This window comes from Anolis sagrei, chromosome 1, assembly GCF_037176765.1.
Source record: "Anolis sagrei isolate rAnoSag1 chromosome 1, rAnoSag1.mat, whole genome shotgun sequence".
NCBI lineage: Eukaryota > Metazoa > Chordata > Lepidosauria > Squamata > Dactyloidae > Anolis > Anolis sagrei.
Genome location: NC_090021.1, coordinates 290,128,288 through 290,152,881, shown reverse-complemented (window position 1 = coordinate 290,152,881; position 24,594 = coordinate 290,128,288). Strand labels below are relative to the sequence as shown.

At 39.4% G+C, this 24,594-nt stretch overlaps 2 protein-coding genes across 5 annotated transcripts in view; both read left to right on the top strand.

The window, feature by feature from the left end:
- Window positions 1–115: 115 nt before the first annotated feature.
- On the top strand, window positions 116–11,381 carry KNSTRN (kinetochore localized astrin (SPAG5) binding protein). Of its 4 annotated transcripts, none has more exons than XM_060760342.2 (9): window positions 116–211; window positions 3,376–3,455; window positions 3,673–3,760; window positions 4,778–4,840; window positions 5,509–5,608; window positions 7,685–7,799; window positions 8,774–8,835; window positions 9,687–9,761; window positions 10,499–11,381. In XM_060760342.2, the coding sequence occupies exons 2-9, from the start codon at window positions 3,386–3,388 to the stop codon at window positions 10,625–10,627; spliced, it is 702 nt and encodes a 233-aa protein (XP_060616325.2). In that variant the 5' UTR covers window positions 116–211; window positions 3,376–3,385; the 3' UTR covers window positions 10,628–11,381. The 4 variants fall into 4 exon arrangements, with proteins under 4 accessions (XP_060616325.2, XP_067318952.1, XP_067318951.1 ...); XM_067462851.1 differs by having other exon boundaries at window positions 3,327–3,455; XM_067462850.1 differs by having other exon boundaries at window positions 116–238.
- Window positions 11,382–12,292: 911 nt separating this feature from the next.
- IVD (isovaleryl-CoA dehydrogenase) overlaps window positions 12,293–24,594 on the top strand; it is a 35,253-nt gene continuing 22,951 nt past the window's right edge. The window contains exons 1-3 of the mRNA XM_060760353.2: window positions 12,293–12,462; window positions 19,690–19,779; window positions 24,477–24,528. Of these exons, the coding sequence (XP_060616336.2) occupies window positions 12,328–12,462; window positions 19,690–19,779; window positions 24,477–24,528 (277 nt within the window). The 5' untranslated portion in view covers window positions 12,293–12,327. The remainder of the gene's footprint in view (window positions 12,463–19,689; window positions 19,780–24,476; window positions 24,529–24,594) is intronic.

The following is a 24,594-nucleotide window of genomic DNA, read 5'->3' as shown; positions in this document are numbered from 1 at the left end:
ATGAAGCTTGCAAGCATCAAAGTCTGCAAACCTCCTCCTCCCACTTCCAGGCAGGAACCCGTGCTGGGGAACGGCTTACTTTGCGCCTGCGCAGAGGCGTCTGTTCCCGACATGCTCTCGGCCAGTGTTTGGGGGGCGGAGACGCCTTTCCAGTTTCAAACGACAGCGGGACAGAAGAGCAGCGTTGCAGAAGAGCTCCTTGATATATTTTGTAGGTGAATTTGCTGGGGATTTAAAAGTAAGCCAACCCGTTTTCTGATGCCTTTCTTTTGCAAATCCTAAAGCTGAGAAGTTGTTTGTCCTTGTCTCTATTTGGGGGAAAGGGGGGTTGTGTAGAGAGGGTGCATTTACACTAGGCTGGGCCTGAGGCTGTTAGGAATGGTGGGAGTTGGAGTCCAAAACACTGGAGGGCCCAAGTTAGCCCAGGCTTGGTCTACACTGTAAAATTAATGCAGTTTAACAACACTTTAACTAACTGGCTCGATGCTAGGATTTGTCCTGTCCCAAGGTCTCCAGTCTTTTCTGCCAATGAGTGCTGGTGCCTCAGCAAACTACAAATCCCACCATTCCCTAACATTGAGCCATGCAGTTCAAGTGGCGTCAAACTGCGTTAATTCTATGCAGCCCAAGCAACTTTTCCATGCTGTTATTTAGGATTTTTGGCATAACTGTGTTAAGTTTGGTCAATAATACTCACTTGCAAAACCCACAAGATGAAAGAAGCTAAATAAATGTATTGCTGTAAGTTTTTCAGGCTGTATGTCCATGTTCTAGAAGCATTCTCTCCTGGAGTTTTGCCTGCATCTAAGGCAAGCATCCTCAGAGGTTGACCTCACAATCTCTGAGGATGCCTGCCCTAGATGCTGGCAGAACGTCAGGAGAGAATGCTTCTGGAACGTGGCCATACAGCCCGAAAAACTTACAGCAACCTAGTGATTCCGGCCATGAAAGCCTTCGACAACACATTAAATAAATGTACTTTCTGGTTGCTTGAGAGTTTATTTATTTACCATGTTTATACCCCGCCCTTCTCAACCCTGAAGGGGACTCAAGGCGACTTTACATATAGACAACTATTCCATGCCTTAAAACAACATACAATTAAACATATATTTAAAATTAAAATATTACATTCAATATTAAAATCGTGTTATCCACAGTCATAATCTGGGCCATTCCAGTGGTCATTTCACGTACTCCATATTCATCTACTGCACTTACAATTCTTCTCCAAAGGCTTGATCCCAAAACCATGTTTTCACTCTCATTCTGAAAGCCAGGAAGGAGGGGGCTGATCTAATATCGCTAGGAAGGGAATTCCACAGCCGATGAGTCACCACTGAGAAGGCCCTGTCTCTCGTCCCCAGTTATCACACCTGTGAAGGAGATGGGACTGAGAGAGGGCCTCCCTGGACGATTTTAATCTCTGAGATGGTTCATAAGGGAAGATATATTTGGATAGGTAAACTGGGCTAGAACTATTTAGCGTTTTATAGGCTAAATCTAGCACTTTGAATTGTGCTTGGTAGCAAACTGGAGTTGGCGTAAGGGGCGGTTGTCTCTCTCCATGAACCAACCCAGGCCCTTCAGGGGAGGCCCTCCGTTCGCCCCTGCCAGTCTTACAAACTCGTCTTGTGGGCACAAGGGAGAGAGCCTTCTCATCTGTGGCTCCCCGACATTGGAACTCACTACCTGGAGAGATCAGGAAATCCTCTACACTAGAAACGTTTAAAAAGAACCTTAAAACCTGGCTCTTCCGCTGCACCTTTGGCAAGTAGGTGCACAACATGACACTACTGTTCCCCTCAACGTTTCTGTCACTGGAGTACACACACCCCAAATGGGAAGTTTAGTTCACAACCCTGTGTTTCTTTATGAGCTCCCTGTAAATAACTTGCTCCTATTCTTATCTCATTAGAGTTTTTTTTTAAAAAAAAACATTTTATCATGTACACGTGGCCCACCCACTGTCACTGTGATTGTGTTTATTGTAATGTTATTTTGTTACTGTATTCATATGTTTTTTTTCTTTTTTCCATGTAATTTTGATGATGTTGCTTGTTGATTATGTTTTGATTTTATTTGTGCTGTAATATGTTGTCCAGGCTTGGCTCCATGTAAGCCGCTCCGAGTCCCCATTGGGGAGATGGTGGCGGGGTATAAATAAAGATTATTATTATTGTTATTGTTATTATTATTGTCTGTTCCCTGAATGCCGTTCCAGTGAGCAGTCTGGCTACTGTTGTCAGTCTCAGCAATGAGTCAGGATTACTCCCAAGCTGTGAACCTGAGTCTTCAGGAGGAGTGTAATCCCATCCAACACAGGCTGTAACCCTATACCTTGTTTGCCCTTGCGACTGACCAGGAATACCCCTGTTTTGTCTACAAATTTCAATTTGTTTGCCGTCATCCAGACTGTCACAGCTGCCAAGCATTGGTTCAGGAACTGAACAGCCTCTTTAGCAACAAGTGGAAAAGAGTAATAGAGTTGTGGTCAGATGATGTACAACTCTGTTACTCCTATCCTGAGTAATAGAGTTAATCCAGAGTAATAAACTCCCAATGGTCTCTCTCAGCAGCTTCATATAGATGTTAAACAACATGGGGGACAGTATTGAATCCTGCGGGGACCCCACAAGACAAAGGCTACAGGGCCGATCAGGTTTCCCCCAACAACACCTTCTGGGAACGGCCCTCCAGGAAGGACCAGAGCCACTGTAGAACATTATCTCCAAAGCCCATTCCAGCCAGGTGTCCCAGAAGGATGCCGTGGTCTATGGTATCGAAGTCCACTAAGAGTTCCAGGAGAACCAACAGGGACACACTCCCCCTGTCAACTTTTCTACGCAGATCATCCACTAAGACGACCAAGGCTGTTTCAATTCCATGACCTGGCCTAAAGCTAGATAATCAGTTTCCTCCAAGAACACCTGGAGTTACGAGGCCACCGCATGTTACAAGACTTTCCCCAAAAAGGGGAGAATGGAACTGGCCGAAAGTTGTTCAGTCGAGTGGGGTCCAGTGATGGTTTTTTCAACTTTTAAGCTGGCTGGAATCTTGCCTTCCTGTAAGGAGGCATCAACTACCACCTTCACCCACTCTGCCAATTCCCCTCTGGTGTCCTTTATCAGAATTACTATTCAAAACAGGCCTAACAAATACTACTATACCCAATACAATACCATTTCATACACTCTTTATTGACTTGATATTAATATTGAAATACAACAATTAAAGTAAATTAAGACAAAGACAAGTGTAATGTAACACAGGTTTCCAGTATTATACCTGTATTTTAATTTTTCTTTACAATATTTTTCCTTCAGATTTATTTGCTGGTTGACCATTAGTCTACTATATTTCCTTCTTTTCCAGAAGACATAATATGGAGAATGAGAACTCTAAGATCCCGCAGTACATTTTTTCACGCAGCAAAACAAATTGTATTCTCAAAGGTTTGTTGCCCTTTTTTCAGTTAGTTAATACCTGTCTTTTGCATTGCTGTTTTTCTTGCATGTAACTATTTCCAGACTTCACTCAGTTCTTTTTGTTACAATTAAAACCTTAGCTCACTCTCCTTGATTCCTTTTGGTTACTGCAGTTCATTTCAGGCCACCTTCTCCTCTTTAACCTGTTTCTTTAGCACAACCTAACCATGTTACTTATTTGCAGACACGCAGATGAAACCTTTGAAAGAAGCTGATTTAAATTTTGCTGCAAGCGTTCCTGTTCCTTTTGCCTCCAAAGACACAAACCAAAGGTAAGTATACTTTGTCAAAAGAAGTACAGCTTGTTTATCTCGCAGGATTCTCCCATTGCACTGCTGACCTGTAGACTTTAGTCTTCCTTCCTAAAGATAGGTTGTTGCAAGGTGATCCTGCCATAGATATTAAATTAACATACAGTAGAATTTGAGTTGTGAATTTTTGGACTGCTTATCTGTTGACTTCAGTTTTCCTTCCTTTCAAAAATAAATAAATAGAGGTTTTCAAATTGGCCTTAAATGCAGTTGGCTTCTATATAGACAGCTGAGTGAGAAATTTAAAGAACAACTTAGAACCTTGGGCTTTCAGACTGCGAAAACATGGTTTGATGTGACAATGTTCCAGAAACAGAAAGGACGTATATTATATATATATATATATATATATATATGCAAAAATCTACTGATTTGGCACATGGAAGAAGAAGTAGTAAAAGACTCAGTGGTTAGATGGGCTCAAAACATAGGTCAATGGGAAAAGACATAGAAGAAGAAAAAATAACGCTGCATGTCAAAACCTAAAAGAAAATGTTTACAAAATGCACCTATGATGGTATCTCCCTCCAGAGAGACTAGCCAAGATGTATAATTGCACTGACAAATGTTGGAAAGAATAAGGCACATTTTACCACACATGGTGTACTTGCAACAAAGTAAACAACTACTGGAAAATAATTCTTGTATATCTTGAAAAGATGTTAAACACAAATTTCAAAATGACACCACAAATGTACCTTTTGAACATGCCTGATGAAGAACTAGAAAGAAAATTTGGACAGTGGTAGCTCGAATAGTATATGCCAGATATTGGAAAACCTCAGAGATACCTCTTTTGGAAGAATGGGAAAAATTCATTACACATTTGCTGATAATTAACATCAAGTGTGAACAGGTTGCAATGGTTAAATATTCCACCTAAAGAGCTTGGTGGCATTAAGTTTCCTCACAAAATAGTTTTTCAGTGTTATACAGTGTTATTATATACAAATATGTTTTTATTCTACCCATGTTCAGGCTCCCAAAGTCATCTAAAAATGTACCACAACCACCTAAAAAAACTGCGACAACTGTGCACAGGTGAGTATCTGATAACTGAATTTCTTGCCTGCTTTCTTTTATTCCTTCTATCATTGTCTGCCCTTCAGAGCAGTATCCTTGATGTGAATGGATTTTATTTTAACCAAGTAATGAAATTACAGTCTTGTCTTGCAAAAACAAAAGATTGTGCATGCATTGTTTTCTGTATTTAAACAATACCAATTATGCAAAACAAACATTAAAGTAGTAAACCCTATGTTTTGTTATGTGGGATTGGTTCTGCAGAGTCCATGGAGATTACATTCTTACTGTGGGTGTACATTAAGATGTCAAGAGTAGCAAATAAACCATGGATAGGCAACTTATGGTGGTAATAAGATGCATTGTCACCGCCCTGCACCACCCCATACCTCCAGGTTATCAAATTTTCTGTGATAGCAGCACAACCTACCTTTCTCCTCTATTTGGGTAGGACTGAAATTTCAGGCCTATTGTATCTTCCAAGTGGAACATGGAACTGTCGTGAGCCCTGAAACTGAGTAGGAAGGCAAATGGACAACAAACAATAACTTTGGACAGAGGATGTGCCACGATGTCTGTGTATTCATCTCTTTATGGCCATGGTGCGATCTGCTTTTCGTCTCAATGCTGAATGTAGGCAAAAGAGCCATCTAGGATGCTTCACTGATATGTTTAATCTTAAACAGCCCCACAAACCGATACAGAAGAGAGGCAGATCTCAGGAACAAGAACAAGCTGCTGGAGTCTGTTAAATATGAACTGAATACAAAATTGTCAGCAGTCCAGGTAGGGAGGAAAACATGGATCCTAATATTACATCTGCTGTGTGTGGCATACTGTTTTCAGAGATCTGCTACTTTGATGCATGCCTTGAAAAGAGCAACAAGTCTTTATACTCCAGATGCTGCTCTGAATATGTTGAATATAACCAAAATATGGGGGAAATGCTGAACATATAAGAAGAAGTATGTAGTGATTTTAAAATATACTAGAGCAGGACAAAGTATAGCTCTGCAGGACTGTTTTGTGACCTCTCTCCTAATAAATTTGCACCCCAAATGCACTAAAACAAGAAGCTAAGAAGAACTAACTTCTGGACCCTTCCAGTTGTAAAATAAAAAGCCTCTCCTGGACCTAAAATGTCCAAGATCCCAAAGAATATGGCAAATTATCTCACCACACGCCTATATTTGGGGCCTTTGGGAGCAATTAAATATGGTGTAGGGTATTGGAAAGGCAGTGCCGCCTCTAATAGTTGCTCACATCTGCAGTAGATGAATCCACCTCTCATCAGAAATCAACTGAGATTTGTGCAGAGTTTTCCCCCCTGTGTGTTGCATTGGACCATACAAGAGGATAGGTGAATCTATGGTAAAGGAAATCATAAAGGCTGGGAACAACTTTGGAAGACAGAAATGGCTGCATCAGAAGATAAGTGAACAGATCATTGGATAGGAAGCATTGTTAGCATTGTAATCTTAAATCATTCAGGATTTATGTACATTAAGATACATTTTGCCTGCTGTCTGCATCAAAATGTTACCTTTTGCATATTTCTTCTACAACAGTTATTTTGACAGTCCTGTAACCTCACCATTTTTATGATACCAGATAAGTGCTATAATTTGCTCAGTAACATGGTTATTTGCATGCAGTTAGGTTATTGGAGCAGTGAAAGGAAGAAACAAGAGAATCCTTAGAGTGAAACTATTTCATGTGGCAGGCAATGATAGCAGATATTTATGAATGCAAAGTGCAAATGTAGTAGCAACAAGAGCTGGAAAAATGGGAGTAGATGCACACCACAGCTGCCATTTGTCTGTAACTGCATTAAAACAATTGTTTGTACAACACGCCTGTTGGACATGTTCTATATTTTAGTTAGCTTGGTTCTTTTCTCATGTATTCAGAATGTAATCATTCAGATGTTCTCAAGTGTCTTTTAATCCTTGTCAGCACAGTTAATAATGAGGGATGGTGGGAGACACAGTCCCAACAGCTTCTGGAGGATGGATTCCCTACTCTAGTCCTACTGAAAATTATATTGTCATGTTGGACTCTTGCATTAAACTAAACAGATACTGGTACAAGCAGCCCATTTGCTCAACAGTAAGCGCATGACTGGTCCTTTTAGTTTACCAAACAGCAGTTGTAGAAGGTGATCCAATGGATTTAGAAAATATTATGGAGTGCCATTAGCCTTTCACTTGTGCTGTAGATTGCTCAGTTTCTCTAAGCATGGCTGTTATCTGAAGTTTTCCTTTGAAACAGTAGGATGATGGTGGATCATTTGCCATAGATTTTCCTACATCGCAATCATAATCTGAATCCTTATAGCTGCTATCTGGTAAATGAAAAAGCAAGAGTGCAAAAATTGTCAATTATGTGCTTGATGTCCCTATGAATCAAGAGGCATCTTGTTGTTTTCATCTGCTCCAGAGTTTGGAAAAGTTACTCCCAAATTGCTTGACCACCATGAGAATTCTGTTCCAAAAAGTATATCCTGGGCAGGGTTTTTGTTGCAGAATGTAACTTTTCTAAGCTCTGCTCATAAGACTGTAAGGAATCCCAACAGGATAATGGATGTGTAATGACATAGTCTGTGTATCCAAACACTTTTCAATATTGCATCTTCATATGTTAGCTATGTGCATTGCCAGTTTAACAGGTTTCAAATATGACTATAAAACAATCCAGATTTTAGAATTTTTGGATTCTGCAATGAAAATTGGACCCTGCTTTCCTTTTACTGTGTTTTTTAAATTCCCTTTCCATTAGACAAGATATGTTTAGAAATGATTGAAGGCATAATAGAAAAAAGTACTCCTAACATGCCCTACTGTTTGCTCTCTCTGTTTGCAGAAGGAGATAAAAGAGATGAAAGAACAATATAGTAGTCTGGAGAAAGAAAACCAGGCGTTGAAAAGATTTCAGGAAAGCTGCGTGTTGATCTTGGAAACAAGGAATTGTGACTCGGGTAAACATGAGATACAAGTTCTGTGGGTAAATGATGCACAATATTGGAACAATGGTATGGGCACAGCTCCTGTTTGTGCGGAACCTCTAAACACCTTCAACACTATACTTATTGATGCTTCATTTTCAAATTTCCTACATAACTATGTGGAACTGTTGAGGGTGGACCCAGGGCCTGTATCGATGTTAACAGTAAAATACAGGTTCACTTGTTCTGTTCCATAGTATGTATGTATATATATATATATATGAAATGTATAATTTGCATTTCAGCACAAGTTAAAAGGAAAAGTAGTTTGGGGAGCCATTGTAAGCCTTCCAGATATTGGATTACAATGCCAATAAATTTTAGTCAGCATAGCCAATGCTGGGGAATCATACATAGAAAATGAAATCCAACACCTTCTGAAGGTGTTCCTCATACCTGATATGAAGCTACCTTAATGTCAGGGATATTAAGGTAGCTTCCATTTGGCCAATCTAGTCCGAGGTTATCTGCTCATGGGCAGCAGCTCCTTGAAGCCAAGGGCAAAAGGTTGGAGTTCCCACTTCTGGTCTTTTAGTTGGAAGTGTCACATGTTGAAGCTTCTACATGCAAAGTGCCACTGAGCTGTGATTCTTCCCCGTTGCTTTAAAAAGACCCAATTTGCTGTTGTGGTTAACAGTGTTGGGCAGGTCAAATCTAGAACTTAGTCTGCACTGAGCCAGTCTCTCTTTTGTGACATACCTGGTAGGATTATTATGGGGATAAAGTAGAGAAAGGGGAATTCATGTAAAAGGCTTATTGGAATAAATAGGGGATATATCTATATAACAGATAATCCCTGAAACTGATTCATTAGGGCTTTTAAAGGTATCGTGCTTGTGACATGAATGTAGGTGAAATTGATTTTTTATTTATTGTACTTCTATATTGGCATGAGTTCCAAGGTAATGTTTCTGTGTTTGAAATCTAATTCAACATTTGAAACTCAGTTGCAGAAGAAAACATCTTGGAAAAAGAAGAGAAGTATAAGGAGACACAGAAGGAGATAATGGTGAGGATGAATTGGCTTCCTCTTGGATAGAAGATGGAGAAAGTAGATACTACACTTGTCCCAAGACCTTTTGCTTCCTGGAGCAAAAGCTCCATTCCAGGTTGAATAAACAACTTGAATTAGCAGTTGCACAATGAACACCATCATCTTGCTGGATCTTCCTGTCCCCTGTATCTACTGTCAATATGGCAGCTGCCTCACTATGTTTCATGCCAAGACTTTTTCCTAAAATCTCACTTGTTTGTTCTTACAGAAATTTCTTTTGTAAAATAAGAGTACCATATATACTCGAATATAAGCTGAGTTTTTCGGCCCTTTTTAAGGCTGAAAAAGCCCCCTTCGGCTTATACTCGAGTCAAGGTTATTTATTATTTTACTCTGTTGTTGTTATTATTACTATTACTATTAGTTATTATTTTTGTATTTATTGTTATTATTACATTTATTATTTTACTCTATTATTACTGTTATTACATTTCCATTTTACTCATTATTCTTATTTTATTACATTTATTATTATTGGAAGGATACATATGCACATCTACATTGAAGAGGGTTAGAAAAATGGTTTAATCAGAGTTGGACAATCTTATCTTAAATTACAGTTTTATATAAATATTCAAAAATATTCAAAAACATTTAACCTACTGATGCCTCAATTAATATAATTAAATTGGTATCTGTTTTTATTTAGAAATTTACCAGTAGCTGCTGCATTTCCCACCCTCAGCTTACACTCAAGTCAATCTTTCTCCCAGTTTTTTGTGGTAAATTACGTGCCTCAGCTTATATTCAAGTTGGCTTATACTCGAGTATATATGGTGATTTCATGTGGTTTCCCTCCCTTTCAGGACTTATCCGAGAAACTCAATAGTGATCTTGAACTATTTATCCAAATGACTAATGAGCAGAAAGAGATATTTCGGGTAAGAATAGAACTGTATTTCTTCTCCTAGCTTTTCCTATCTTTAAATTCTGATATCACTCAGTCTTCAAGCGCATGTCTGTATGATAGCACCGTACAACATACGTTCATCTTGTAAAGGTCTTGTTTCTTCTTGTTTTGCTTTGCCTATAGTGTCGATGTAAGGCTATCTGTGTACATACAGTTCATATTTTCTTTGGCAGAAGTAGTGATCTATTTTCCAGAAACAAGAGAATCCCCTTCTGTAAATGACTGCTTATCTGTTACAAGATTTCTTTCACCCAGAGGACCAAGTTCACTTTCTAAATTCTAGCAAAATTCTAGGCAAAGATGGGACCAACAATCCTAGTATACTTTAGCTTAAGGCTCTTATTGCCAGTAACTGAGCTCTGAAGAGGCATTTCAAGCTTCTAGGATGTAGGGAGACTCATGCAGAAGTTGAGAAACCACTAAGTGATATTGTAGAGAAGGGGACATGGCCATCTAGAGAAGCCCAAGAAGCTGCCTCTCCCAACTGCAAACACATTTCCTTTAATGGGCCATCATAGTGTAGTGCTTTGAGTGTTGAGGTAGAACTCCAGAAGATAAGGGTTTGAATCTTGATGAAGGATGGAACACTGCTAGTGATTTTGGGCAAAGCACTCTTTCATCCTAAGAGGAAGGCAATAGTAAACCTTCTCTGAACAAATCAGGGTCAATTTGAAAGCAAATTACTCTATGACTTTTCTTTCCACATAGAATACACAAATGAAGTGGAAGCAAATAGAGGAAGAGGAGGCCCACTTCTTAGAGCAGCAGCAACATTTCAATAAAGAAATGGAAGATCTCTTTGCCAGCTTGGATAAGGATGACCAGTTCTTGAATTAATCATACAAAGGGCTGCAACATGGACTCCTGTGTTGCTCTGCTTTAGCATTTTTGTCAAAGCACTTTCAATGATCAATTACTTTGTTTTTGTATTGTTGAAGGCTTTCATGGCCGGAATCACTGAGTTGTTGTAACAACCCAGACTTTGTCTTTGTCTTTTTCAAGATAACATTTGATTAAACTGTTTAATGGGTTCAAAGCCAAGGATCAAGGGTCTCTTTTGATTCAACTTCTGAGTCTCTATGTCATTTTATTTTACTGTCTATCTCTCTTTGTCATGTGATTAATAGTATTTGTTTCTAAATCCTTCTCATCCAAGGAGCTGCTGACTTGGAATATTTAGTTTAAAGTAGACAGAGTTTAAAACAATGCACTGCCTTTCAATGTTTCAAGCCTTTCCGATTAAAAATATATTTGCTTCCTAAAAAGTTATTATATTTATTTGTATTCCACTTTCCTCTCAAAATTAGGACTCAAGGAGTCTTACAGTCTCAAAGAGCAATACTGCTGAAAAAATACAAAGAAGTACATTTAAATGGAATTATACTAGTAACCAATGCCATATTTTATTGATTGTAAGATGCCATTGAGTCTAAGGTGCAGCCTAAATTAGGAGTTTCAATTTTGGAGGAAAGTTTTCTGAATTTCTAAGGATGAATTTTAAGAATCCAATAACACGTTGAAATATTGGAAAAGCTATTTTGCTGGAGTAACAATAGATTTCAATGTAATAATAAAAGTGAATACAGAGAAACAGAGTGTACGTATGGTCATTTCTTTCAGCGGGACTCCTACAATCTTTAATTCAGTTCTTTTAATGGGACAGGCAGGATCTTTAATCACTTCTTACAATGGGACTCCCATTATGTTTAAGACGGTAGGACATAGAAAGGTCTCCTGATCTCAGGGCTGCAGTAGCACATACAGGGAGACACGGTCTGCAAGATAGCCTAGGGATTTATAGGCCATGACCAGCATTTTTAATTGTGCCTGGAAACAAACTGTACTTTGGAGCTGTTTAAAAGGTGAGTGTTATGGTCCTTGTGGCCTGCCCCCAGTTAGAGCTCTGGCTGCAGCTCTTTAAACTAGTGAAGTTTCCAAAATCTTAACCTTTTAGTAACATAGTAGTCCAAAGGGGATAGAACCAAAGCATGTACCACTGGCCAGATCCAGCGTCTCAAGAAACAGGCAAAGTCTGTGTACATGTTTTAAACGTGAAAAAGTACTCTGGGCAACTGCAAAGCCCCCAGGTTCAAAGCTAAGTCCTGGAATACCCGCAGTCTGCAAACCTGTGTGTCCAAGGCTTTTCATAGATGTTGAAGAGCAAGTAGGTGAAATGAGACTTATATTGACTCCCATAAGTTAAGGTCACAGTGCTCCTATGTTGTCAACTGTTAGGAATGGTGGGAGTTGGAATCCAAAACACCTGGAGGGCCCCAGTTCGCCCAGACCTGATGTAGGTGCTCCACACAAGTAAGGAGACCTACTTCCAAACTCCTTTGGACTTTGTTGTTTCCTCTTGCACCTGTGGGCGGTGCTTCGGCTCCCTTGGGCAACGTCTGCGCAATGATTGGCGCTTTCTCCCCTCTCTTGAAGCCTATTGGCCAATCGGGCCCCACCCACCTGTGCGCTGATTGGCGGGGGCGGATGCGCGCGCGCGGCCGTGTTTGGTCGGCGCCGCGCTCGCAGAAGGAGGCGAGATGGCGGCTGGGATGTTGCTGAGGCGAGCGGCCTCCGCGTTGGCCCTTCGGTCGAGCCTGCGACAGCCCCGGCGAGGATGTGCCGGAGTCGCCATCGACGACACGGTGAACGGGCTGAACGAGGAGCAGCAGCAGGTACCGCAGGCGGAGGGCCCGCTTCGCTGTGGGGAAAGGCCTCTTTTGCCTTCCTCTCGCAATGCCAGCCTGGCGGCTTCTTTCCGTCATGCCTGTGGCTTGGAAAAGTTACTTTTAGTCGGGATTGCTACTTTAAAAAGATCCCTAAGCACGGTTTGTGTTGGCTGGCAGGTGTAGTTCCAAAGAAAAAGTAACTTTCCCTAACTCTTCCCCCTTATCCCTTGGAGTACTCCCAATGCACCGAGGATGAAGTTTTCACCAAGGGGTCTCAAAGTACTACCTCTGAGGATGCTTGCCATAGGTGCAGGCGAAACGTCAGGAGAGAATGCCTCTAGAACATGGCCGTATAGCCCGAAAAAACCTACAACAACCCGGTCTCAAAGTAGTTTGGAGAGGGCGCCATTTGTCAAGCTCCACCCAGGACCACACTCAGAAATCACAAGGTGTATCTATCTACATCAGGCCTGGGCGAACTTGGGCCCTCCAGGTGTTTTGGACTTCAACTCCCACCATTCCTAACAACCGATAGTCTGGTTTGCTGTGAGTTTTCCTGGCTATATGGCCATGTTCCAGAAGCAATCTCTCCTGACTTTCAGGAGCCTTGCACATCTATGGCAAGCATCCTCAGAGGTTGTGAGGTTTGTTGGAAACTAGTAAAGTTTATGTATCTGTGGAATGTCCAGGGTGGGAGAAAGAATTCTTGTTGTTTTAGGCATGCGTGAATGCTGCAATTGATCATCTTGATTAGCATTGAATAGCCTTGCAGCTTCAAGGCTTGGTTGCTTTCTGCCTAGGGCAGTGGTTCTCAACCTGTGGGTCCCCAGGTGTTTTGGCCTACAATTCCCAGAAATCCCAGCTACTTTACCAGCTGTTAGGATTTCTGGGAGTTGAAGGCCAAAACATCTGGGGACCCACAGGTTGAGAACCACTGCCCTAGGGGATTCCTTTGTTGGAAGGTGATTAGCTGGCCCGCATTGTTTCTTGTCCGGAATTCCCCTGTTGTTTGAGTGTTGCTCTTTATTTACTGTCCTGGTTTTAGGGTTTATTTAAATACTGGTAGCCAGATTTTGTTCCTTTCCATGGTTTCCTCCTTTCTGTTGAAATTGTCCACATGCTTGTGGATTTCAATGGCTTCTCTGTGTAGCCTGACACAATAGTTGTTAGAGTGGTCCAGCATTTCTGTGTTCTCAAATAATATGCTATTTATTTAGTTATGCTATGTCCAGGTTGGTTCATCAGGTGCTCTGCTATTGATGACTCCCGCAGTTGAATTAGTCTGCAGTGACATTCATGTTCCTGGATTGTGTTTGGGTAGTGCTGCGTTTGATGGTCCCTATGTAGACTTGTTCACAGCTCATTGGTATACGGTAGACTCCTGCAGAAGATCCCTATTGTCCTTTGCTAAATGTAGCATTTGTTGGATTTTCTTAGTGGGTTTATTGATAGTTTGTAGTTTGTGTTTTTTCATCAGCTTCCCTAAGTCAGTAGTTCCCTTAATGTATGGTAAGAACACTATTCCTCTGGGTAGATCATTGTCGTTACTCTCGTGGCTTGTTCTCAGTCTTGCAGCTCTTCTGATGTCTGTGATGGAGTGTCCATTGGCCTATAGAGCCCAGTTTATGTGGTTCAGTTCACCTTGGAGAAAGTGGGGTTCACAGATTCTTTTTTGCACAATCTGCCAGGGCTTTAATTGTGCTTCTTTTTTTACTTGGGTGATGGTTGGAATTTTTATGTAGCTGATAGTTTTTATGTAGCTGATAGGAATCGTGGGAGTTGAAGCCCAAAACACCTAGAGGGCCAAAGTTTGCCCATGCCTGATTTGCATTGCCACATTAATGAAGTCCGACCCCACTCTTAACTGCCATGGCTCAATTCTGTGGAATCCTGGGAGTTGTCTTTTGGTATAGGTATCGGCATTTTTTGGCAGAGAAGGCTAAGGACCTTGTAAAACTACAGTTGCCATGATTCCATAGCATTCAGCCAAGGCCATTAAAGTGGAATCAAACTGCACCCATTCTACATTTCTAAATGCAGCCAAAGAAATGAGAAGAGATGCCCAAGGGCCAACCAGTCCAGCCCCATTCTGCCATGCAGGAATATAAATCAAAGAATACCAACAGATGACCATCTAGCCCAGGCATGGGCAAACTTCAGCCTTCCAGGTGTTTTGGATTTCAACACCTACATCGACAGTTAGGAATTGTGGGAGTTGAAATCCAAAACACCTGGAGGGCTAAAGTTTGCCCATGCCTGATCTAACCTTTGCTCAAAAACCTCGAGAGAAGGAGACTACTGAACTCCAAGGAAGCATATATCTCTGACCATTGTGAAGTTCTTTCTGATATTCAGGCAGAATCTGTTTTCTGCAATTTGAATCGCCTTTAGAGTAGCAGAAAACCAGCTTGCCTCCTCCTCAAAAGTACATCTTTTCAAGTATTTCAACATAGCTTCAGAATTTGTTAAGGTGAGCCAAACACAACTGCAGTTATTTGGAGGGAAACAAGCTGAAAAAAGAGTGTGTGAATAGACCAAAATCTGCTTCACCTTGCCCCAGTTCCTTCCACAAAACAAGGAAGATTGGGTTCCTGCCTAATGTTGGGGAAACTGCTTTTTTGGACTACAACTCTCAGAATCCTCCCATCCAACTAGTACAAGAAGTACCTTTCCAAGCCACCCCCACCAAAGAAAAAGTAATGGATGGGATAGCCAGCCATCTTTTCACTTGCTCATCTGAATCCTCTTTCCAAAGAACAGAGGTGGGGAGAGATTCTTGCTTGGAACCCAAATCTTCCCAGTTATGCCAGTCAGAGAGATGGTGTGAGAGAAGAAGCAACAGCTGCTCCTTACAGGAGCCATGCTCTCACTGCCAACTGCTTACTGGTGGAGCAAGGAAGTTGTTTATGCCCACTGATAGTTCATGCAGATGGGAAGTACAGGTAGGGGAATAAGAGCATGAAAGGAGATTCCATCCGAACATTAGGAAGAACTTCCTGAGTGTGAGAGCTGTTCAGCAGTGGAACTCTCTGCCCCAGAGTGTGGTGGAGGCTCCTTCTTTAGAGGCTTTTAAACAGAGGCTGGATGGCCATCCGTGGTGGGTGCTTTGAATGCAGTTTTCCTGCTTCTTGGCAGGCGGGTGGACTGCATGGCCCATGAGATCTCTATGATTCTAAATAGCTGCTCTGTCTACAAAATGCATTGTCTAAAAGGAGGCCTGCAGGTTAATTCTGCCAGTGTTCAAACAGTGCAAGCAGGATGATGTTGCTTTGACTTGGTAGCAAACCCCCTGCCTGCTTCTAAAAGGAGGCTAAAGTGGCAAAGCTCATCTCTGGAGCAAGATGGAAGCTTTTTAAATTATTTTTTAATTTTTAATTTTTTTTGCTAGGGGGGTCCTTTTTCCTCGGTTTCTTTCCCCTCCCTGCTGAGAGAACAAAGGAAAGGGGGGGGGGTAGGCCTCTGTTCATTGCTTTCCTGTGGAATCACTTCATGCAATGAAGACACTGAAATAGTTCAAAGTTTTATATAGCTTGGCTGAGTCATTAATCAGAATGGAGACTGCAGTCAAGAAATCGAAAGAAGACTAGAAAGGGCAGCTGTGAGGGAACTAGACTTGTGTCAAAATGTATCAATGAAGACTAATGTTCGGATTGTCCATGCCATCATATTTCCAGCTTCTTTGTATGGTTGTGAAAACTGGACAGTGATGAAAGCTGACAGGAAGGGAATCAACTCGCATGAAATGTAGTGATGGAAAAGAGTTCTTCAGCTATAGTGGCCTGCAAAAATTATGACTTAAATAGGTTCCTAGAGCAAATCAAGCCATGATGGAAAAACTGACACTTTTCTACCTTGGCTATCACATGACTCACTTGAATATACAGTAATTCTTGGTAAGATAGAAGGCAATAGGAAAAAGAGGGAAGGCTGCATTCCAGCTGGATAAACACAATCAAGAAGCCATAGCCTCAGATCTGCGATACCTGAGCAGGACTGTTATGGATTGGTGGTCTCTCATTCATCGGACTGCCATCTACTAAAGCTGACTCGATAATATTTAATAACAAGATGTTCTTATGGGAAGCTCATTGTCCTTCCCTTCTCTTTAGTATTGAATTACCACCAAGAGCTACCACATTTTAATATAATGATGGGAGGAGACGTCTAATTCTGAATGGCCATTGTAGATAGACTATATAGACATTCATTATAAATCACATATGTTTAAAACTTATCAATCCATAGGTATAAAATGAACTGAGCATCCTTTATGTAAGACTAGCTTAGGTATCTGGTGATGTCCAGGTTAGGTATTTTGATATTTGTTAGAAATAGTTATTATTTGTTTTTGGATGTAATGAATGGTCCCAGATTAGAAAGTGCACAAGATTGTGAATAAACTACAATTCCCCTCATCATCTGTCCTTGCCATTAAACTGCACTGTTAGTTAAAGTCGCCTTCGGGCTGAAATGGGCGGGATAGAAATAATGTAAATAAATAAATAAATAAATCATGATGGGTATGTGTACCAAATTTGGTCGAGATTCATCATCGGTGGGGCTCACAGTGTACTCTGGGTGTGGGTGAACTATAATTTCCATTGTGCAGGGTCCCCCCCCCAAAAAAAACACCACTAAGTAAAGTTGGTCATGGTAAAATTGGACATTGTACGAGGAGGTATTGGATATTATTTAGACTGATGTAATCCCAAACCTATGTGAACTGTTTTCTTCCTTTTTGGCTCACAGCTCTTAACAACATAGGGGCTGTTAATAGCATTCTTTGCCTTGGTTCATTTTTTGCCATGTTTGTTATACATTGTTAGGGGTTTGAGAATACACATAATCATTCATGGTTATTTTGATAATTGTAGGACAGATAAAGATGCATTGTTATAATTTCTCTATGACATTTCCAAAAAAAAAAGTATATGGCATTCAATCCATAAGAAGTAATACTTTGAATTGTCTCTTTAAAATGGCTGAGAATTCTGTTTGTCATTATTAAACTGTGTTCCATTCATTTCCATGGGTTTGATTTGAGAGTTCGCTGGGCCTTTTTTGCAAGTCTGTTACTTTAGATAGCAAGATAAAAGTTTGCCTTTCCATATGACCTACCTTTTGGGGACAAAGTAGAGATAATTTAGAATCACATGATGTTCAGCTCCAAATGTTTGGAAATGACGGAAAGCTTCCTTACCTCCTTCCTTCCTTCCTTCCTTCCTCCTTTTTTGTTCTGCTCTGATTTATTGAAACATTATAATCCAGAACAATTTAAGTAATCCCTCATATTCTTAGAATATGGTATTCTGAGTAAAATAGTCCACAAGACTCTTCTTTCACTCTAGAAATTGGATGACAATCTTCAGAATATATGGTAAAGTTATTTCCATTGCCCTTCTTCTAGCACTTAAGCATGAACCAGGTGCCTTTAAATAAAGAAGAAAGGAAAGTTTTTGCAGTTCTTAGGGGGGGAAAGCCTGTAAGGAAAATTTTGATAAAATCTGTTTGTTTGTTTTTTTAAATGGTTACAATTCTTTTGAAGGGAAATAAAAGCATGTTCAAGAAGAATGTTTCTAAATTTCAGTTAGGTTCTAGGATGGCAACACTCTATATACATACATTTTTCTTTCCACAATATTTTTATTGTTTTAACTTTACAGTATCTTGCTTACACTCTACATATATTTTGGATGCAATTTTGTGCATGCTAACATGGAAGTTAAATTCTACCAAAATTAGTAGGAATTCTTAGTAAATGTTATTTGTTTGATCAAGCTATTTTCTGACATGCCATTTAGAAGTTTTCATATAGCTGTTTACAATTAGATAAATTTTGAGTTCAATTAAATACAGAAACTATTCTAAATCAAAATATGTATAGGTCAGGGTTGGGGAAAGCACCCTACATTTGGAGATGGATTAGTATTTTATATTAAATGTGGGGTAGCCAAGTTTTCTATGTTTTGAGAAATTATCAGAAGGGGAGACTGTTTTAGAAAAAAAATGAAAAATGTGATAGCACGCGTTAGATATTGAAAGTTACTTTATTACTTTAGTGACATAAAATATGTCTAATGTGGCTTGTTGTAAAATTATAATGTCTGAAATACTAAAAGTATAATTTATTTATATGATAAGTATAAATGTAAAGTAGTTTTCAACCTTTTTATCTTTTTTATTTTGTTACAAATGTAGCTAAAACGTTCTGAACTATACGAATCAGGCTGGATGGCCATGGGTTGAGAGTGCTTTTATTGCATGTTACTGCATGGCAAAATGGGGTTGGGCTGGATGGCCCTTATGGTCTCTTCCAGCTCTATGATTCTATGACATCACCTCCATTTTCTCAATTTGTGAAGAACACACAAGAAGCCACTAGCATTACCAAATGAAAGAAAATACTTTACTCATTCCCACAAAAAGAACTGAGAAAAGGAAACTAGCAGAAGCAGTTACAAAGATTTGATATTGTACATATTTTTGCACAAAATCTTCTTTACCTAATTTCTAGAAACAATATTGGAGGAATAAGTATGTGTATTCCTCATCTTAAGCATTTTATTCATTATTGTTTATTTGTTTATTTTAAGATATGCAACACTCCCCCTATTAAATATTTCTGAAGAAAAGGCCTTCCAAAAGGGAAAGGGAAGTTCCTCTACCCTGATTTTTAATTTTTTTTCAGGCCTTTAAATCTCTATATTGGGAAAGCTTTTTAAAATGATTTATATGATTTATGTTTAATATTTGTTATGCTAGATGTAATTTAACTGGTTGTTTTATGTTTCTAGTTATGCATTGGATCTGGCATTGGATGTTTGTTTATTATTGTGAAGGCAAATTGCTTGATTTACTGTCATTCACAATTGGCATGTTGTGCTGCTAGGCCACAGGGTGGTTGGATTTTTTCCATTTACACTTTTGGTATGCTGAAGCATAAAATAGACTTAATGTGTAGTTACAGTCAATAAAACAATAAGAATATTTCAGTCTACTGGTCAGGCGCTAGTTAAAATAGATTTAAAACAATTTAAAATATTGATATACACTTTGAGTTGTGCTAGGTAGAAAATACTTTGTCAATAATTTAATGATTGTCAGCAGTTCCCATTGGCTCTGAGTAACTTTATGAACTATAAATGGGGATTTCATGGACGTCAGGAAGAAGCTTTTTGATAACATACACAGGAAGGTGATTAGTAATTGTAGTTTTTATTGTATCTCTGACAGCTTAGGCAAACCATGGTGAAATTCTGTCAGGAGCATTTGGCTCCAAAGGCTCAAGAAATCGATCAGAAGAATGAATTCAAAGAAATGAGGGTAAGTACTTTCAATAACATATCTAGGCTTAGATGCTTAGCTAGTATTTTGCATAGTGCTATGACTTTGAGAAGTGATTATATAGAATTTAAAGTTTCAAGAATTAGAAGATACAAAACAGCTATGTAACACACTAAAAAGAATAAAAGTTTCTCCAACCTGGTGCTGTCAATATGTGTTGGCGTAAAATGCCATCTTCCACTGTTAGCGTGGTCATTGTTTCCTCAGATTGGAGAAAGCTGGAATAATTTAAATTACTGTATATACTCGAGTATAAGCTGACACAAATATAAGCCAAGGCACCTAATTTTACCACAAAAAACGGGAAAACGTCGTGACTTGAGTATAAGCCGAGGGTGGGAAATGCAGCAACTACTGATAAATTTCAAAATAAAAATAGATACCAACAAAATTACATTAATTGAGGTATCCATAGGTTAAATGTTTTTGAATATTTGCATAAAACTGTAATTTAAGAGAAGACTGTTCAACTCTGATTAAACCATTATTCTAACCTCCTTCAGTGTAAATATGCATATGTATCCTTCCAATAATAATAAAGAGAGTAAGATAATAAATGTAATAAAAACAACAATAGAGTAAAATAATAGAAATGTAATAATAACAGAAATAAATAAAATAAAATTATAAATGTAATAAAAATAATACTAATTACAGAGTAAAATAATAAATAACCTTGACTCAAGGATAAGCAGAGGGGAGCTTTTTCGGCCTAAAAAGGGGCTGAAAAACTAGGCTTATACTAGAGTATTTACAGTATATCCATCTATACTGTATCTTTATATGTTTGATCAAGACCTCAATAAGCTATCTTTAAGGTTTTGTTTCAGTCTGGATGAGAAAATTCAGTGCTTATTTAGTAGTGAAAAGTGAGCTGTGAAATGGCATATGATTTCTCTTTACAGCATAATATTTTTGGAACCATCCAATGGTTGTGAAGAGTTCACTGTTGGGCTTCTAGGAAGGAGATTTACTGGAGTGCTTTAGTGTCGTCGATAAATTTGATAACATATGTTTTATGGGACATATCACTTTTCACTGTTGTCTTTTATCAGCCCTGGGGTCCTAGGAATGCTTATATCTACTAGAACTTTGTGCACTTGTTATATTTAAGCGAGAATTGGTTTTAAATGTTTATAGTGGCCTTTTATGAAACCAGTTTGAAACATAGTAGGAGTATGTAGTTGAAACACACAGCTTTATTTATTGGCTGGAAATGTTAGCCAAGTCTCAACACGCTAAAATTGCATTGCTTTCTAATACCGGTAACTCTAGTTATTTAGTGGAGGTGTATAAACAACATGTTCAGGTACTCAAATGCATCAGCTTCTGTTAGCAAGGTAGACTTTTAATTGTATTTCCATGCAAAAACATTCAGTTAAAATACATTATCATGAAATACATTCAATAAAATTCATATATTAAAACTCATTTCTATAAAATATACATATTAAAATGCATGGGACAAAGATCAGCTGATTGGCAATAGAGAACTGATTTCAACAAAATTTTAATTTTTTAATTTAAGATATTTATATTCCACCTTTCTCCACTTAAGGGCCCAAAACGGCTTACAACAGATAAAACAGGCATAATAAAAGTTAAAACATTAAAATCCAAATAATAGTAGTTGCTGTCACACATCCTAAAACATACATTCAATTATAATAAAACATTCAAACTTCAAAGCCACCCATAAATAGATTTTACAGTCCAGGTTCTTCCACATCTTTGTAAATCCTGAGCTTTTAAGGCTCCTCCTAAACTCCAACATAGAGGGCACTGCTCTAATTTCCCCTGGAAGGGCATTCCATAGAAGGGGTGTCACTCCGGAAAAGGATGCATCTCTGGAAATCTTTAACCTGAGAGAACCATGGAACTTAGTTGACATAAGTCTTTCTCCACTACATCTGAGAGTTCTTGCTGGCATGTATTGTTGCAAGTAGTCTGTGCTGATGCCATGAAGGGCTTTAAAGGTCAAAATCAGCACCTTGAATTGGGCCCTGAAACTAATTGGCAGCCAATGAAGCTGCTTCAGGAGCGGATTAGTATGTTCTCTTACATCCCCTCCTGTTAGCAGTCTGGCTGCAGATCTTTGAACAAATTAAAGTTTCTGAACCGTTTACAAAGTCAGCTCCTCGTAGAACACATTACAATGGTCCAGGCATTACCACCATGTATTACCACCACAGCCAAGTCGGATTTATCAAGAATGGTCGCAGTTGGCGCACCAGTTTAAGTTGTGCAAAGGTGATCCTGGTAACCTCCATCACCAGATTTAAGGAGGAATCTAGAATAACCCGCAAGCTGCAGACCTGGGCTTTCAGGGTGGGGGGGGGGGGTGAAACTCGTTCAGCTCAGGTTGTAACCCTATTCTCAGACCAGTAGTACTTTTGTCTTGTCTGGATTGAGTTTAATTTTGTTTACTCTTATCCATCCCATCACTGCCTCCAGGCACTGATTCAGGTGCAGCAATTTCCTTGGCTTTATCGGGTGGGGAGGAGTAGTAGAGTTGGGCATTGTCTGCGTATAGGTGATACCGAACAACAAAATTCCGGATGATCTGTCCCAGCAGTTTCATGTAGATGTTAAATAACATTGACCCCAATGGCCATGGGATCAAGCAGGATTCCCCCAACACCACCTTCTGGATACAATCCAAGAGAAAGGACAGGAACCACTGCAGAGCAGTACCCCTCAGCCCCATCCCCTTGAGTTGCTCCAGAAGGATACCATGGTCGATGGTATCGAAAGCTGCTAAGAGGTCCAGCAGAAGCAAGAAAGTCGGACTCCCTTTATCTAGTTCTCCACGCAGATCATCTACCAAGGCGACCAAAGCCATTTCTTTACCATGCCCCAGCCTGAAGCGAGATTGAAATGGGTCTAGAAAATCAGCTTAAGGAGTTGTTTGGCAACCACCTGTTCCAAAATTTTGCTGATATAGTTCTTGTAGTTCTCAAGAATGGCTGGATTAAGGGTTTGTTTTTAAGCACAGAAATCTATGGGAATATGATTGCATCTAGCATAAAAGTTGAAAACCTTTGCACTGTGCAGGCTGATTGATTTCTCGGATAAGTGTAAAGGTTTTCTTGGTTACCATAAGAAAAATTGTTCTTACGCCAGAAGAAAAAAAAAGAATGTATATTATCCTCTGCTAGCACAGAAAACCTTGAGAATCATAAAGTCCCTAAAGTTTCCTAAGTCTACTCACCTGCCACAAATGTTGACTATTCATCATATCCACGTTCCAAAAGCAGAGAATGGCTGTACCGATATGGAAAATGACTTGAGAGGAGCAAGACTAAGGAAGCTGAATCTTTCCCAGCTTACCAGGACAAATTGCCCCTCTAATCTGGGAAACAAATTCTTCCTTCACCTCATATATTGTGAGCACTGAGATGCTTGGACCCAGCCAAATCCATCTGATAAGTCCTTCCCAAACAAGGACTGACATTTTAGTGATACAACATAGTCTGTCAAAGATTTAGTCCCTGTTGCCTCTGACAGCATAACTAGTGCAAAGCTTTTCCTGAGCTTCTGGAAAGTTGATATTGAAATAGCCATTACTGAGTGGTTGCAATCAGTGGTCATCCACCTTTTCCCTCTGTGAAATTCAACTGAGCACATCCCCTCAGCATCAAATATCCTATGCTCCCCCCTCCCCTTTGTATTGATTCCTACTAGCCAGTAATTTAGGAGGAAATAATGGTGAGATATGTAGGATAGGGGAAGAAACTCTTGAAAAACCAGAATATTTTGAGAGAATTTAAATTTTTAAGCTTATTGCTGATTAGAAGTGTCGAGTTCCTAATGTGAAACAGATGGGGTTAACAGTACTTGGAGGTTTCTTGTCAATCTGTCAGCAAGAGGAATCTGCTAGCCAACAGAAATCTGTCACTTTCTTTTTCTTGTGTCAGGAACTCTCAGAAAGATGAAGCATCACTGAGGGGGAAATGGGGTATTGGCAGACTCTATGTCAGCTTTGGAAGATGCAGAACACTGTGATTTAATTGTTTCTACCCATGTCAAGATGGTGACTCATAGAATTTGAGCTAAATGATGATCTGGTCCTCGAAACATTCTTATCTGAAGTCAGGGAAGCTGTACTGCAGTATTTTACTGGATTTAGGGCATATTGCTTTGTGCTTAAAGCAGCATTTCTCCCAACTTTTTGAACTCCAACACACTCATAAATTTATGAATCCCTTAATGGTATATTTTCTGCAGTCAAATGCTCGGAATCCTTGCACACAGTTTCATGTCTCCATATGACTGTTCAATAAATCGATATGTGAATCAATCCAATGTTAAAAGAAGACTTGAAAAGGGCATCTTCAATCATTTACTGAAACCAATAGGTCAATGGAGGAGAAAGTCAGAAAACTGCTGTGCCAAAATCTCCAGTACATTTTCTTAGTCTTTCCAACATCTAACACTAATGGTCCAATGTTGGTAGCAACAATATTTCAGTGTTTCTTTCAGGGATGAAAATACCTCCAACTGATACCTGAAATTGACTCTGGAACTCTGGTACCCTATATTTCAAGGCAACTGATACATTGACTTCGTTTCTGTGAAGTGACTAAACAGATATGCTGAAGGACATTTTAAAAACTGGCTACCTGGTCTTATATTAGACTACAGTCATGTTAATAGCTTTGCTTTAATATTTGTAGGACTTTTGGAAGAAGCTGGGAGAATTAGGAGTTCTGGGAATAACTGCTCCAGGTAAGTAATTGTGCAACTGTTATGAATCGTAATGTAAATATCTGATATGCAGGATGGATTTTCATA

What these genes read in the sequence shown, in the direction of transcription:
- KNSTRN (XM_060760342.2), top strand. Translation starts at nt 3,386, where the DNA reads ATGGAGAATGAGAACTCTAAGATCCCGCAGTACATTTTTTCACGCAGC. An exon ending in AACAAGGAATTGTGACTCGG is followed by an intron (nt 7,800 to 8,773) that starts GTAAACATGAGA and finishes TTTGAAACTCAG; the next exon opens with TTGCAGAAGAAAACATCTTG. An exon ending in AGCAGAAAGAGATATTTCGG is followed by an intron (nt 9,762 to 10,498) that starts GTAAGAATAGAA and finishes CTTTCCACATAG; the next exon opens with AATACACAAATGAAGTGGAA.